General features: G+C 43.6%; 1 protein-coding gene across 2 annotated transcripts in view; it reads left to right on the top strand.

Moving 5' to 3' along the window:
- The first annotated feature begins 2,994 nt into the window (after positions 1-2,994).
- The window catches only part of DRC1 (dynein regulatory complex subunit 1), a 41,683-nt gene continuing 31,666 nt past the window's right edge, over positions 2,995-13,011 (top strand). For both annotated transcript variants that reach the window (XM_059132437.1, XM_059132436.1), the window contains exon 1: positions 2,995-3,257. In XM_059132437.1, coding sequence (XP_058988420.1) covers positions 3,103-3,257 — 155 coding nt within the window. In that variant the 5' untranslated portion in view covers positions 2,995-3,102. The remainder of the gene's footprint in view (positions 3,258-13,011) is intronic.

Here is a 13,011-nt window from a genome sequence, read left to right as displayed (position 1 = left end):
TACCCAGGGGTGGGATGAAAGGACTATTGGGTCTTTGTGGCAAGTTATACTCATTGTGGGCGCCTGAGTTCATTGCAGTCAATCGTACAGCATCAAGAAACTTGCCAGTTATAGTTTGATTTCCTTTGGAGAGCAGCCACAGATATGTGCTAGTCACAGGCCATAAATACACATGCTTATGTCAGTTGTTTCCTGCTCAGATTAGGGTATCCTCTTTCTTTCGTGAGCTTATTAGTGTAAAGCATTCTGCTTTTTTTTTTTTTTTTAAGAGATATTATTTATTTGTTTGACAGGGACACAGCGAGAGAGGGAACACAAGCAGGGGGAGTGGGAGAACCAGGCTCCCCACTGAGCAGAGAGGCTGATGCGGGGCTGGATCCCAGGACCCTGGGATCATGACCTGAGCCGAAGGCAGAGGCTTACCAATTGAGCCATCCAGGCACCCCGCATCTCTGCTTTTTGTTTTGAGGCATTGCCTACCAGTGAGGACCAGCCTCTCAATATTTGTGAATTATCAAGTTGGACCTACACCTACAACCTACCCCCCAAACCCTCTTATCTGTGACATTTGCTTGCTGCAGTCTCTTCAGGAACCTCTGTCACCACTCTTTAAAAAAAATAAACTTTATTGTTTTTTTATTACATCAAGTGATTTGTGTTATTTGTAAAGTTTTTTTGGAATAGAAAATAAAAACCACCCATAGACCCACAGCCATACCTACTTTGTGGTTTTTTCCCAAATCAAAAACTTTATTAAAGCAGTGTAAATTTGGGAAACAATGGATATTAATCAATTTCTGCATTTTATTTATTTCCCCCAAGTTTTTATTTGAATTCTGGTTAGCGGACATGCAGTATACAGTATAGTGATTCAACGCTTGCATACAACACCCCATGCTCATCACAAGTGCCCTCCTTAATCCCCATCATCTATTTCTCCATCACTCCACTGACCTCCCCTCTGATGACCATCAGTTTGTTCTTTATAGTTAAGAGTCTGTTTCTTGGTTTGCCTCTCTCTCTTTCCCTTCCTTGGCTTGTTTCTTAAATTCCACATATGAATGAACTCATATGTTATTTGTCTTCCTGACATAATACTCTTGAGCTCCATCCATGTCATCGCAAATGGCAAGATTTCATTCCTTTTTTATGGCTGTGTAATATTCCATTGTATATATCTCCCACATCTTTATCCATTCATCAGTAAATGGAACAGACACTTGGGCTGTTTCCATAATCTGGCTATTTTAGATAATTCTGCTATAAGCATCGGGGTGTATGTATCCCTTTGTTTTTAATTTTTTTGTTTAAATTTCAATCAGTTAATGTACAGTGTACTATTTGTTTCAAGTGTACAGTATAGTGTACTTGCATACAACACAGGATACAAAATCAATGTATAGAAATCTGTTGCCTGCCTGCCTTTTCTTTTCTTTCTTTCTCTCTCTCTCTCTCTCTCTCTTCTCTCTCTCTCTTTCTTTTCTTTCAAGAGAGTGAGTGGAGGTAAAGACAGAGGGAGAGAGACTCTTTTTTTTTTTTTAATATTTTATTTATTTATTTAACAGAGAGAGAGATCACAAGTAGGCAGAGAGAGGGGGAAGCAGGCTCCCTGCTGGGAGCCGATGCAGGGCTCGATCCCAGGACCCAGAGATCATGACCCGAGCTGAAGGGAGAGGCTCAACTCACTGAGCCACTCAGGCGCCCCGAGGGAGAGAGACTCTTAAGCAGGTTCCGTGCCAGCATAGAACACGACATGGGGCTTGATCTCACACCCCTGATACCATGACCTGAGCCAAAATCAAGAGTCAGATGTTTACTGAACTACCCAGGTGCCCCAGAAATCTGTTGCATTTCTATACACCAATAATGAGGAATCAATCCCATTTACAATTGTGTCAAACATACTAAGATGCCTAAGAATAAACCAAACCAAAGATGTAAAAGAGCTGTACTCTGAAAACTATAAAACACTGATGAAAGAAATAGAAAACACCACAAAGAAATGGAAACATTATATGCTCATGGATTGAAAGAACAAATATTGTTTAACTGTCTATACTACCTATAACAATCTACACATTTAATGCAATCCCCATCAAAATACCAACAGCATTTTTCACACAACTAGAACAAACAATCCCCAAATTTGTATGGAACCACAAAAGACTCCGAATAGCCAAAGCAACCTTGAAAAAGAAAAGCAACGCTGGAGGCATCGCAATTCCAGACTTCCAGGTTATAGTACAAAGCCGTAGTGATCAAAACAGTATGATACTGGCAGAAAAAAAGACGCAGAGATCAGTGGAACAGAATAGAAAACCCAGAAATGAACTCACAACTATATGCAATTAATCGCTAACAAAGCAGAAAAGAATATCTGGTGGGAAAAAGAAGTCTCTTCAATAAATGATGTGGCGGGAAATGGCCCACTTTCTTAACACCGTACAAAAATAATTTCAAAATGGATTAAAGACCTAAATGTGAGATTTGAAACCATAAAGAGAACACAGGCAGTAACTTCCTTGATATCAGCCTTATTTTCTGTTCATTTTTCTTCCCTATATACTAGATACATTTCAAATAGAACTTGGCTTACATTCTACACATTGTGTTACATCTTCTCTTTCTCATTTAATCTTTATCTCTTTCTAGGTCAGATCCATTCTTAGCGACCGCCTTGTTTTCCAACCCCTGAAAACTTTTACCAGTTCCCCTATTGATGCATTTTGGGGTCATAACAGTTTTTTAATATTATAAATATCTGCAGTGAGCATACACTTGTGTACATTTCTTTCACTCAGCAAACACTGGTTGTGCACTTACTGCATATTAGGTATTATGTTAGGCGCTATTTGTACAGTACTGAATGAAACATGTCATTTTCACCCCGCGAAGGTAGAGCTCAAGTCCCATTATCTACCCGGGAAAGAGACCACAGGCTGGTACGCAAATACCGGGGGGCGGGGCCTGAGGTGCTGGGTGCGCGCGCACTCCAGCTGCCAGTCAGGTGACTGCCTCTCCCTGGCAACGGCTTGTTTTTAGCAACCGGCGGCGGTCTGGCGGTGGTCCAGGAGGAGCTGCTTGGGGTGGGAGGCACGTGTCATGAATCCGCCGGGACCCCTGGGGGTCCTGGAGGAGAAGGAGGAGGAACACTTGTCCACGCCGATTCTTGGGCCGTCCATAAATTCTGACAACCCTCAGGAGCGGATCCAGGCCCGGCGCCTCCGCATCGCCGCGCGCCTAGAAGCCCGGAGGCGGTGAGCGGGGCGGTCTGGGCGGGTCCTCAGCGGGGAAGCCCCGGGTGCCCGCGACGCAGGGCGGGGGCGAGGCGGGCGCTTTCCCCGGGCGGGAGGCTCTGAGGGGAGCGGCGGGCGGGCCCCGCGTGTGAGCCGAAAGATAGGCGGTGAGATAGGAAGAATTTCTTCCACAAGATTCCATCAAGCCAAGTATGGGATATGAAGACATTCACCACACTTGGAAAGTCCAAGACGGAGAGAACAGTCCTCTTAACACTTTTACGGAGAGGCTGCTGTGCCGTGCGCTGCGAGCAGTGCACTGAAGACACAGGCCATCCGTGACATCCCCTGGGAGGTCTTTCTTTCCTTCTTCCATCCCAGCTTGCCTTCCACAAGCATTTCTGCAGTGGACCTCAGCTGTCACTTCTGCAGGTCTCAGTGGCTGATCTGTTTGTATGACACAATTCATCATCCCTGAAGGGTCTGAGACTGATAATCATACCCTTCTCAGGCCAGGGTTGTTGCACCTGTCCGTTCACGGACACAGTGGGCTGTCATGTACCAAGAGGCACCTGCATGATCTTCTGAATTCCTGAACACCTCTCTGTGTGACAGCACTTGTACCTTGCCCTGGTGGCCAGGGTCAGCCACCCTACCAAGATGGTGACTTCTTGTCTCCTGGCCATTTGGATGCAAGGGGCCCAGAGAGGTGTGACAGTGTTCCAACAAAACTTTACTTATGGACACTGCAGTTTGAATGTAGTATGTTCACATGTCACAAAATATTCTTCAGATATTGATCTTATCTTCTGAGATCATTTAAAAAAGATTTTATTTTATTTATTTGACAGAAATCACAAGCAGGCAAAGAAGCAGGCAGAGAGAGAGGAAGAGAAGCAGGCTCCCTGCTGAGCAGAGAGCCCAATGTGGGGCTCAATCCCAGGAACCTGGGACCATGACCTGAGCCAAAGACAGGCTTTAACCCACTGAGTCGCCCAGGTGCCCCCAGAGATAATTTTTTAAGAGAAATTTTAGGTTTGCAGCAAAATTGAGTGGAAAGTACAGAGATTTCCCAGTCCACTACCTGCCCCCACGCATGCGCAGCCTGTCCCACTATCAACATCCTCCAGAGTGGCACATTTGTAACAAATGATGAAACTGAGTTGACACATCATCACCCTACGTTCATAGTTTACATCATGATTCACTCTTGGTGTTCTATGGATTTTGACAAATGTAATGACATGTGTCCACTATTATGGTATCATACAGAATAGTTTCATTGTCCTAAAAATCCTCTGTGCTCTGCTTAGTTATCTGATCTTTTTTTTTTTTAACCATTTAAAAAGTTTAAAAACCATTCTTTGCTTGTGAGCCCTACAAAAATCAGTGGGTCATATTTGGCTTACAGGCCAATCTGATGTAATGAATCAATGTGATGTTGTTCTGCGGGATATCCAGATGGTCCTTATCTCTTCAGACTATATTTTAACTGAGATCAAGAGAATTAACGTGACCCTGTAAGTGTTTGGGTTATACGAGTAAACATTATCATCTGTCGGATGTAAATGTGAATGCAAAATGTGCTGCAAAATGTTTTTGCAGGGACCAGAGTGGTGATCTAATAGAGACTTGATCGGGATCACCCCTCCTGTATCCTTGACATCCTTAAGGGTGACACTAATCCCCCCCCCACCCCCGCCTGCTTAAGGGTGACACCCATTCGGCCTTCCCTGTCCTGATAGCTCTTACCCATAGGCCAAGGACTTAATGTGGGAGTTTCTCAAATTCCCAAGTATGTTGAGATCACTCTGATTGCTCTTTGAGGGAAGGGCTTGGAGAAGCCAGAAGTGTAATTGAAGAGAGCAGTTAGGAAGCCGTTGCATTGGTCTGGGGGAGGGATGAAGTTGGTCTGGTAGGATTGGAGAGAAAGCAGATGTGCTCAAGACATGTGTTAGAGCTTCAACTGCCTGGATTTTCTGATTGGGGATATGCTGGTGGAAGACGGGGAAAATGCAACAATGGCTAGAACAGCTGGGTAGGTGGTAGTGCCTTGTACTGAACCGATAAAGCTACGGGGGGAAGTGAGGCAGCAGGATTTGGAACTCAGAGAGTTTGGCTTTGGACATATTAAATGAAGTTGGATTTTGGAAGACATTAAAAATGACATATCTATTAGGCAGTTGGATATGGGTCTGAAACTCAGAAGAGAATTCTGAATTAGAGAGGTCAGTGCAGAGGGTCAACAGCATTATGATTGTATTGAAAACCATAGGAAAGGATTGACTTACACTGGAAAAGAGGATAAAAAGATGAGAGGAGAACTCACGCCAAGTCCTAGGAAAGCTGTGCGTTTAGAAACAGAGAGAAAAGGGAACACTGACAGAGGATTATCTCCGTGATCTAAAGATGCCATCAGTGGCCAGTGGTGCTGCTGGGAAAATGAATATGCAAGGTAAAGAGGTGGACCAGATGAATTTAACAGCCTGAGCTGGGGAGTTTTTAAAATAATAATAGCCTGAAAAGGAGAGTGTTTTCTTCTATTGAACTTTGTTTAGGTAACCAGGCCAATGAAAAAAAAATTTTAAATAAAATTTACAATATGAAATAAGAAAACAGGGACAGATCGATACCTTTTAATTACATTACTGTATTTTTGGGTGGGAAAGGGAGGAAAAACATGAAGAAGTGTTTCCAAAAGAATTCTGTGGGGCTTAGAGAATGATTACATGTAGAACGACAGAACTGAACTAAACAGAGTTCAGCTTCTTCATGTTTTCAATAGCTGGGCTGTTGTTCATGTCAAATCCCTCTTTTTTTTTTTTTTTCTTTTAAGATTTTACATATTTATTTGAGAGATAAAGAAAGAGAGAGCACAAAAGGAGAGGGAGAGGGAGAGAAGCAGACCCACCAAGCCGAAAGCCTGACACAGGGCTCCATCCCAGGACCCTGAGATCACAACCTGAGCTGAAGGCAGACGCCCAACTGACTGAGCTACCCAGGAGCCTCATATATCAAATCCCTCTTGTGCTGGGAGATGTAGTACCTTGAGGGTTAGGGATTTACCCTGTGCCTAACTGAGCTGGGACGACAGAGCCGTTTTAAACATGCCCTTAGAACACGTGTGTGCAGCTTAGTCTGTGTGTGTCACAGGCCAACTGTATTCTTCGTGTTCTCTGAATTAACTTCCTTGTTAAAGGATAACACATAGAAAGTTGCTGTATCGAAGCCTACATACATGTTTTTTTCCTTAAGATTTTTTTCAAAGTAATCTCTATACTCAACGTGGGGCTCGAACTCACAACCCTGAGATCAAGAGTCTCATGTTCTTCCAACTGAGCCCGCCAGGTGCCCCATACATATTATTAAAAGATTAACAGTAGCTGTAGAAATTGTTTAGAACTTAGATTAACAGAAGATTTTTTTCAGAAAGGAGTGTTCTGTCACTGACCTTGTTTTGTTGTTGGCACATGTTAATAATAATACACAGACAGACTTTTAGTCCACTGTATCATTTTTATTTTATTTATTTTTCATTATATATATATCTTTAGCGTAACAGAATTCATTGTTTTTTGCACCACACCCAGTGCTCCATACAATACGTGCCCTCCATAATACCCACCACCTAGCTCCCCCAACCTCCCACCCCCGTCCCTTCAAAACCCTTAGATTGTTTTTCAGAGTCCAATGTTTTATTTTTTTTTAAAGATTTTATTTATTTATTTGACAGAGAGAAATCACAAGTAGGCAGAGAGGTGGGCAGAGAGAGAAGGAAGCAGGCTCCCCGCTGAGCAGAGAGCCCGATGCCGGGCTCGATCCCAGGACTCTGGGATCATGACCTGAGCCAAAGGCAGAGGCTTTAACCCACTGAGCCACCCAGGCACCCCACACTGTATCATTTTTAAATGATCTGTAGCCCCCTTGATTGCCTCTGGTGCCCACCACCCTAAGTGCTGGGGCCTCAGTATGCCATTGAGGTGTAGTTTTAGAGAAGAAGCTGTTAATAGAATCCAATGTCAAATAAAAATAAAGAATGGATTTAATAGGCTAAAGCTCCTGAGAATCCCAGTCTCTACCATCTCAGTTGAAGTTTGAAATTCCTGGAGATGTGACTCCAGTGTAAGGATGGCAGATGGAGCACATACATTTATCTTGGATCTCTATCAAAACTCCATTAGCGTGACATTTAAAGGGATTAAATAAAAAAGACATAAACCCAAAAAGTCAAGCAAAACAGAAGGGACTCAACAGCAACAACATTTGGAAGCTGGGAAGCATAAGGACAGATGGTAAATGGTCTCTCAGATTCAAGACTATGGAAATATAAACCAGCAGTGAGGAAAGCCGAGAGCCCCCCGCTTAATTTACTCTGCAGTAAATCTGCAAAACACCAGGAAATCGGAAGCATCAGGTTCAAGAGGAAGTAGAGATGAAGAAGGGCACTAAAGTGGAAGTAGAAACGAAGAAGGAAAATAGTTGGATGCCAGGAACCTTTTCCCCACCTTGCACAAAAGATGGGAGGTTTGGAGGAAGTAAATTAGAGGATCTACAGTTTGGGGGGTGCTGGGCAGAGACGAGGCAGAAACACTGTACTAAACACAGTGGCCACAGGCACACTGCCACTGAGACCTTGTAGTCCTTCTGGCTGTTCAGGAAATATGGGCAAGTTGGAGCTTCGCACACAGGCAGGAGACTGAAGTCTCTCTGGAAAATTTGACGAGCTGCCAAGGAAGGATTTAAAGACACCGACGTTCAGAGTTGCCCACCAGGCGATCCAAGTAGATGGTCCTGTGCTGAAGTTCATTGTTGTCAAGCTGCATGCTTGCATTCAGAACTTCCTTCAGCTCTCCAGTCTTTTATTTTCTTCTTTATCTTTTCTTTTTTTTTTTTTTTTTTGACAGATTGAGATCCCAAGTAGACAGACAGGCAGGCAGAGAGAAGGGGAAGCAGGCTCCCTGCCGAGCAGAGAGCCCGACACAGGGCTCAATCCCAGGACCCTGGGATCAGGACCTGAGCCAAAGGCAGAGGCTTAACCCACTGAGCCACCCAGGCGCCCCCTGCTCTTGTAGCCAAGGATTTCTAGACTTCTGAGGAAAGTCTTTATCATGAAAGGTAGACACCAAAATGAACACACAGCAAAAAGTAACTTAGAGGAACTTGAGACTCTGTAGGGAAAAAAGACAACAGTACTACATCAAAATGGCTATCATTCAGACAATCCTTGGAGAAAAAAAGAAATGATATTGCAACCACAGAACAAGAATAAGATGCTGTTAAAGGGGTGGTGAGAGAACAAAATAGAGCTCTTGGAGATTAAAAAATATGGTAGAAATGGAAAACTGTAGAAGGGTTAGGAAATAACGGTCATGGAGTCGCCTAGAAGGTAGAGCAAAAAGAAAAACAAGTGGGGAGAGAAAAAGATTTTTTGAAATTAGAGGACCAGTCCAGGAGATCTAGACTCTTTTTTTTCTAGATCCATAAAGAAAGGGCAGAGGGAACAGAGAGGAGGAAATGATCACTGGAAGTATTCAAGAAAATTGATCATAACTGAAGTTTCCTGCTTGGGGTGGGGTGGGTGGGGAACGCCAGTCTGAAAATGTTCAGCCCAGTGGAGGAAAGAAGCCCCACCCACGGGCACACCATTGAGAAAGTTCAGAGCATTACTGAAACACCCAAGTTTGGCTGCCCATTGCTCCAAACGCCAGTTGAAAAAAACTCAAGAGGTGAGGTTTTTTTTTTTTTTAAATTAATTAATTAATTTGACAGACAGAGATCACAAGTAGGCAGAGAGGCAGGCAGAGAGAGAGGAGGGAAGCAGGTTCCCCGCCGAGCAGAGAGCCCGATGTGGGGCTCGATCCCAGGAGCCTGGAATCATGACCCGAGCCAAAGGCAGAGGCTTTAACCCACTGAGCCACCCAGGCGCCCCATGAGACAAGTTTTGATTGGAAAGGAATATGAGCTTTATTCAGAGGGCCGACCATCTGTGGAGAAGGCACACTCTTGTCCAAAAACCAACTCCGATGTATCTGCCTGAAGGTTTTTGGAGAAACTTTAGGGCAGTTAATCAGTAAAAGGGGAGCACAATGGTGTTTAACCTTTCTTGATTGCGGGCAGACTCAGTGGTGCCAGCTACAGACACTATCCTGGTGCTCAGAGGCTGTGTATTGTGCCCTGTGGGTGTGTGGGGGAGTGGGGAGGTTGTGCAAGTGGGTTTCTTACCGAGGCTTTTGAGGAAACAATGCAATGCCTAATCTATAGATACACAAAGAAAGGGTTAGTTAATCAATCATGTGGGCTAAAAGTGCTTGCTAAAACTTGAAGACGACTCATTGGCCTGATGGGCTGAGACAGGAGTTTCAGGAGCCTGGAGAGCCAGAGGGGCCTATAAGTTTCTGGAGTGAGAACAACTGTCACATCCAAGGAAAGGATTAAGAAACACAGTGACTTCAAGGTTTTGAAATAGCAACACTGGAAGGTAGAAGATACCGCAGCAATGCTCTCAAAATTCTGAAGGAAAATGATAGCCAACCCCGAACCCGAAATCCAGCCAAACAATCTATGAAGTGCCAATTTTTTAAATCCGAGAAGGGACTTTGTTTGGTCAGGAGGTGGGGTATTCAGTAAGATGGCGGCTCCAAGGAGATCACGTGGGTGGGAGCCCCAAGGAAGCAGTTTCCTGAAACTGAGGTAAACCTGAGGAGGGAGAAGTCTCTTTGGAGTTGACTCCTTTGGAAAATATGCTAGGTCAGCAAGCAAAACGAAACAAAGCAATAAATTTCTAGTATCCCTGTTAAAGTAAACAGAACAGGTGAAATTAAATTTTGTTGTTTATTTAACCCACAATGTAAAAATTTTCTTTTAACATGTAATCAGTGTCAATTATATTGAGGTATTTTACTTTGTTTTTTATTCAAGGCCTTCAAAAATCCATGTAGTCTATTTTATACTCATAGGACATTTCAGTTTGGATCGGTCACTGGGGGTCAGTGGCTCCCTTCCTTGGACAGGGCAGTGCTAGGAAAGTCAGAAATGCTAAGTAAAAGGCAGCAATGGAGTTCCAGTGAAAACTAGGTTAATAAGAGTTCTTTCTCTTTCTGAAGCACTGGTCTTTGCTCCAGGAAGTGGAGCAACTGGAAGGATTATTTAGATAGAGTTGGTTACTTAATTGGTGGTCAAAGTAGAAAGTCAAGAGAACGAGTGCATTTTGTGTGATAGTGGGAGATCCATGAACCCAGCAACTTTGGAAGACGAGTGGAATGGAGTACTTAGTTCTCTTAGCAATGGCCAGGAGTAGATTGAATAAGAATATGGAAGTGCATGAAATGACAAGAAAGAAAATGGGGTTTTCGTTAGACTTGGAGTTGGCAGGGAGCAGTAACTCAACTCTGTAAGGGCCTATTTAGCCAGAGCGGCTCCATCTCAATTGAACAGCCATTTTGTTGTTTATGCAGTGAAACTTAAACTGACCCCACCAGAGGACTTACTTAAAAGCAAGTCTGGGAAACTAGTAAAATATGGTTGACCAGTCCCAGGTAATAGAGCCCAAATACAAGGGCGAGTCAGGCCAGGTGGAGACATCCAATCAGTGGGGCACGCATACTGTTTCCCTAGCTACCAAGGAGTGTGGGCCCCGCCTTTTGGGTGCCAGTTCTGACCAAGGTGATAGGCTAGTTCAAATATCTACTCTAGGGTGAATCGTAATTCAATTGGCCACCCGTGTGTGACCTAGCACGATTGTGTAGCTTTCTCTGTGTGTTACAATCTCACTGGCCACCTGTGTGTGGCCAGGCTCCACCACATGGCCTTTGCCCTTTAAAAGTTAGTCTGTAAGGTTGGGAGGGTCGCTCTCTCTGTAAGAGGCAGCCCCGAATGTTTGGCTGGATTCCCGATGCTTGGTGCGAAACAAAGCTTTGCTTGAACTTCGCTTGACCTTCGCTTTGTATCACTCTCGCTACTTTGATCATGGACCTAACAACTCCACATTTCAAAAATGCTGTAACACTGTAGAGTAGAGCTGAACTTTGAACAAAAGGAGTGGAAATGGAAGTCAGTATTAGAAAGAAATCAAGAAAGAATGAGACAGAGAGATCTGCTTGTTGCACTGCAGATGGGGTCAGGATGGTTTCATTTTTCTCGTGCCCTGGGAGTCCTCGTGGCCAACTGTGTGCCCGAGGGGAGGGGGGCCTCCATGTTGTAAATGAGATGGAGATTGGTGGGGTCATTCCCCCATGCATCCTCTAAAGAAACCCATAGTCTGGAACCTTATGTTACCTCCTCTTCTTTGGTCTGATTTTCTGATTAACACACACACACACACACACACACACAGGCTATTAGTAAAATTCATGCTGTGCAAAAATAAAGAGAATCGAAATCCTCAGTTAAATTCCCTTCTCTTAAATAGCTATTGTCATCTGTGGTCATATGTCCTTCCAAAAAATTTCCATGTATATATAAGCCTATTTTCAAAAGAAAATGTATATTATACTTTCCATATTGTTCTACAACTGGCTCTTTTTACTTAACTGTCATGGATGTCTTTGTATACTGCTAGAAATTACATCATTCTTTCTATAGGCTACAAAATATTTTGTTTCTTTCTTTATTTTAAAAAAGATTTTATTTACTTATTTGAGAGAGAGACAGAGAGAGCTTGAGCAGGGGAGAGGGAGAAACAGACACCCTGTTGAGTGGGGAGTCCAGACTCTGGACTTGGTCTCGGAACCCAGGGATCATGACCTGAGCTGAAGGCAGACAGACACTTAACTGACTGACTCACCCAGGTGCCCCCCACTCCAATTTTTTCTTATGTTGTTGTCTCGTAAGCTCTGAAACAGGTGGGTATTAGCGAGGGTTAATATGTGTGTAGGAATGTTTCCATGCTTCTGCTAGTAGAGTCAGTGCTGTAATAATCATCCACATGCAGATTTCTCGGAGTACTTTCTGCAGGGAATTCCTGAAGGTTGGGTCAGCCTTACCGAGTCACCTTTTATTTTATTTTAGTTTTTTATTTTATTTAATTTTTTTAAAGATTTTTTTTTTTTTTTTTTTAAATTTTAGAGACAGATCACATATAGGCAGAGAGGCAGGCAGAGAGAGAGAGACGGGGAAGCAGGCTCCCTGTTGAGCGGAGAGCCCGACACAGGGCTCGATCCCAGGACCCTGGGATCATGACCTGAGCTAAAGGCAGAGGCTTTAACCCACTGAGCCACCCGGGCACCCCCCAAATCGCCTTATAGACAGGTTGTTATACTTCACATCCCTGGTGTGGTGTGAGTAGTTGGGCACCCATGCCTGATGTTATCAACTACTTATTTATTTATTTATTTGAGATTTTATTTATTTGTTGGAGAGAGAGAGATAGCACGCAAGTGGAGGGAGTGGCAGACAGAGGGAGAAGCAGGCTCCCTTCTGAGCAAGGAGCCCAATGCAGGACTCAATCCCAGGACTCTGGGATCATGTCCTGAGCCGAAGGCAGACACTTAACTGACTGAGAAAGCCCAGGCATCCCATTATCAACCTTTTAAATCTTTTCTCATCTGGTATGGAGAATAATGATACCTTACAGGCTTCTCAATTGCATTTCTTGTGTTCTATGTGAAGTTGAACGTATTTTCAAATGTCTGTTTGCCTGTTGTATTTCCCCTGTAAATTGCCTGTCCACGCATCCTTTGCCAGTTTTTCTAATTGTTATTTTGTCTTTTTTGTATTGATTTGAAAGAGTCTGTTCTCTTTTCTAGATGGCAAAATTTTGTCAAGTATCTTTTATGAG

This window comes from Mustela lutreola, chromosome 9 (assembly GCF_030435805.1).
Source record: "Mustela lutreola isolate mMusLut2 chromosome 9, mMusLut2.pri, whole genome shotgun sequence".
Classification (NCBI taxonomy): domain Eukaryota; kingdom Metazoa; phylum Chordata; class Mammalia; order Carnivora; family Mustelidae; genus Mustela; species Mustela lutreola.
This window is presented reverse-complemented; position numbering and strand designations above follow the sequence as displayed.